Source organism: Rhodnius prolixus, unplaced genomic scaffold (assembly GCF_049639745.1).
Source record: "Rhodnius prolixus isolate KJV_2025 unplaced genomic scaffold, Rpr scaffold_3, whole genome shotgun sequence".
NCBI classification, from domain to species: domain Eukaryota; kingdom Metazoa; phylum Arthropoda; class Insecta; order Hemiptera; family Reduviidae; genus Rhodnius; species Rhodnius prolixus.
The window spans coordinates 31410777-31414876 of record NW_027411603.1 but is presented as its reverse complement, the minus strand read 5'-3'; the positions used below and the strand labels follow the sequence as shown (position 1 = coordinate 31414876).

Here is a 4100-nt window from a genome sequence, read left to right as displayed (position 1 = left end):
TCTGAGAGGTTTTATAACCTATTTCTTATTAGGCTGGCTGCTGGCTATAGTCAGCTGGTATTTTTTCTTTAGAACCCTTGGTACCATTTTAGCTAGCGAGCTTTACTTACTTAGTAACTTAGGAGTACTACAGTAGCTTCAACAAATTAATCTAGAAAAAATGTTGTCCAGGTTAGCTTTACGCAAATGTAAGTATTATTTTTAAATTAAACGAAATTAATATTTCTCTTGCTCATATAACCTTGCCACAATTGAAAATTTCTGTCCCTATCAAAATTTAAATATTTTTGCTCTTCATTCAACTTATTTATGTTAACCAGACTAGAATAACAAAAAATTACTTTTTTTTAATATAATTTTAGGTCTCCAGTTGAAACCCTTAGCACCCTCTTTTCTTGGAGCTATGAGGCTAACCGCGACAACAGCAAAAGAAGGCCCAGAAAGAGATCTTGTTAATTTTCCTCGTCCTGTGCGGGCTGAATTTCCTTCCAAAGTGCGTTACTGCACAATTCCAGAAGAATGGTTTGAATTTTTCTACAAGAAAACTGGCGTTACAGGTTAGTAATAGAATATCGACACCTAATTGGTAGTAGGACGTAAAGCCCGCCTGAATTCTAATTAACTAAATTTTTGTTTTAAAAAACTAAGTCAAAAGTGAGTAGAAAAATTATCAAAGCTATCTCATTTCGAATTTAAGTTTTTGAAGATAAAAGTATCCTTTTATTTCTTTGACCAATAGCATTTTATTCTCTAGCATTAAAAGTAAAAGGCAACCACTGTCAATGTTCACTCTCGAAACTTCATTTAAAGGAATTATTTATTACTGAAAAACTCTTTCGGTATTAAAGGATTTAGTACTAAATGTATCATTTATTTGAATACTTTAAAATATTTGGCCCCCTTTTTTTTGCAGTAAGATATGTTGACTTTTTATTTATTTATTGATGCTATAAGCCTAATAATATTTACTATAAGTGTATAATTATAGAAACCCCCCGAAAGCAAATATTGTACTTGATATTTCCTTTACAAATTTTTTAATTTATAAGCGTTACAAATCCTTGTAACTTATTAACCATTCCTGCGCAGGCACCTTTTTATACAAGAATAGTTAGCACTTTATTATTAGTTTACCTTGAGAATAAAGTAAATAAATATTGTTTCAGGACCTTACATGCTGGGGCTTGGCCTTTATACATACTTGTTGAGCAAAGAAATTTGGGTCATCGAACATGATTACTACTACTTGTACTCTTTTTTTGTTATTGTTTATTTTGCGCAGAAAAAGTTTGGTAAACAAGTCGCTGCCTATCTGGATAAAGAAATTGATGTAAGAACGTATTTATTTATTCACCAAAAGTACTGTAGTCTTCATTATTTAGTTGATTTAGAAATATTTTTTGTAGTTAATTGTGTGAGAAGGTAAAAATTTATTTAATTGATTGATTAAAAATAAAATGGAACATGGATGTGTATAAAATTATACCACTTTTTTAAAGAAGCTTACTTTGTTTCCACAATCTACAGCTGCTTTTAAATAATTCCCTCTCAAATTCTGTATTCGGTAATGTAACTTTTTCATTGCACGATATTCAATCTTTTTTTTCTTTTTTTGGAAGCTTGTGCAGACTGGGGTGAATATCTTCTCAAATTTTATATTAATCATTTTCAATGCCATTGTCAGTGAGATGGTGTTCTCATTGAGGGCAAACTAATTAAACATAGTCTTCAGTGATGGAGCTTCAATATGAAAAGCCATTCAAGCACTTCATGCAGTGTTCTTCAATACCTGAACTTTGAACTTAAAGAAACATCGCCATAAAACTCTTTATTATAATTGCCTTTGTTTTTGAATGTTAGAAGTTGTACTTTACTTTCACTCTCTCATTACTTTCACTAAGTTATTAATCGAAAACGTTGATGCGAAACTGACACAAAATTATTGATCTAATTAGTCAACATTATTATTTTTTTAGTAGCAAGTAACTAACTGCATTTTATGATTTTACACAGCCGCTGCAACATAGGACAACGACAGCTTCCTCTTAATTCAAATATTCCGTTTAAAAACTCTTTGAAAAACAGAAACTTTCAATTGAATTCTGATAAAGTTGGGATTTTTTTTTTTTTTTAATCCTGACTTTAATTGCTATAAAAATTTAATATTTTATTAATAAAACAAACCAAATAAAGTTATTATTAAAGAATAACGATTTCTTTTTATTATTTTTATTTTTATACGTTTTATTAATACAGTGAAAAATTGAAATTAATCTCACTTACAGAGTGTATCAGATGGATGGAAAGAATCACGTGAAGTTCAGATTCGTACCAATGAAGAAGGAATTGTACAGGAAGAGAAAGCCCAGTGGCAGACAGAGGGACAAATTTTGCTAATAGACGCCAAAAGAGAAAATGTAAAAATGCAGTTAGAAGCTTCCTACAGGGAACGAGCCATGCAAGTTTACTCTGAGGTCAGTTTTATTTTGTTGACTTTTTATTTTATTTTATATATATATATATATATATATATATATATATATATATATATATATATTTCTCGTCTGGTAAACAACTGTAAATTTTTTAGGTGAAAAAGCGCCTTGACTATCAAGTGGAGAAACAGTACATTGAACAAACGATCGCCCAGAAACACATGGTTCAGTGGGTTGTAAATAATGTATTGAAGTCTATCTCGGCCCAACAGGAAAAAGAAACCCTTAAAAAGTGCATGGCAGATCTTCAGGCATTAGCAGTTAAAGTCTAACTTATTGGTGAATGTTATTAGTATGTTGAAAACAAAAAATTATAGTTAGTAATAATCATCGAAGAAAGATAAATATCTGTGGATTAATATCAAATTCTGGTCAGTGAAATAATAATATCCATCATGTGAAATTTAACGTTTTATTTGAACTGTCGAGGGTTTTGTGTCACACTTCTGTCATTAAATATACTGCCATTACGACATGTTGGGCATTTTTATTTTCACTATAATCATACCATCACAAATAAAAGGTTTATAACGAAGTTTGGTTCTTTTGAAATTGCCAGGCTTTAATGTTGGAAATATCTCTTTAGAGAAACCCATTCACATTAATCACTTAAGTGGATGAACTAAATTGAATTGAGAAGTGAATTTTCAGAAGTTTGCATGTTATTGATTTGCAGATGAACAAATAATATGAAGAAAGATATGCTCGTGCTGAAAACGCTGGCGTTCATGTAGATAGCATCAAGACATCCTCACGAACATTGTAACTAAATCCGTTGATTGGAAGTGCAAATTTAATTGATATTTCATTTCAATTTCTGAAGATTTTTTTTATCTGAACCGCACTCAATTTTATAGAAGCTATTTTTTATTTCATTTATTTTTTTTTAAGAAAATATTGATTTGGAAATTTTGAGGAAGTAAAATTGGATATAACCAGAAATCCCACCGTCACGCTTCCTCTTGTCCGCGGCTGCTTGTTCGGGTATGTCTGCTTAAATCAAAGTTGCCCATTTTGTGGATGGCTTTTGCAACCCAAGGTTACACTGGTGAGTATTGGAAACTCCAACTGGAAATTCATCCCTGATCCAGTTCCAGTCAATATCTATATAAAGGAAGAAAGGGAAAAAAACACATGAAGTTAGCGGGGTAGATGATCTTGAAAGTCCCTCTGGATCTTGTGAGATTGCAAGTAGAAGTTAGAAAAAAAAAAGTTTTGGTTACTGCAGCGTGCTTTATCATATTTTAAAGATGAATAGAAATAGGCAAAACTCTAACCCGAAACAACGAATAAAAATGCTAATCCGAAGAATTCGTACTGAGGAAAGAATTGTTGCTTCTTTGGAAGAAAGGAATTATCAGTTAGTTGCAGAACTGAATGACACCAAAGTAGCATTGGCCAATTTTACTAACGAACATGACAAATTGATGTCAATAAATTATGAACAGGATTGTCAATCCATTAGCAAATTTATGAATTCTGGAACAATATCAGACAAGGATAAGAGTAAACAAGCAGACCTCACACGGAATAGCGAGAATACGACTTTGCAGCATGGCAGAATGATGGCGATTCATGGCCAACAGGATGTTCTTCATGTGCTTC

At 31.6% G+C, this 4100-nt stretch overlaps 1 protein-coding gene across 1 annotated transcript; it reads left to right on the top strand.

The window, feature by feature from the left end:
* The first annotated feature begins 17 nt into the window (after positions 1-17).
* On the top strand, positions 18-2970 carry ATPsynB (ATP synthase subunit b, mitochondrial). Its single transcript, XM_074124628.1, has 5 exons — positions 18-188; positions 363-557; positions 1167-1330; positions 2286-2474; positions 2591-2970. Exons 1-5 carry the CDS (start codon positions 161-163, stop codon positions 2765-2767), a joined length of 753 nt encoding a protein of 250 aa, XP_073980729.1. The 5' UTR covers positions 18-160; the 3' UTR covers positions 2768-2970.
* The last annotated feature ends 1130 nt before the right edge of the window (positions 2971-4100 follow it).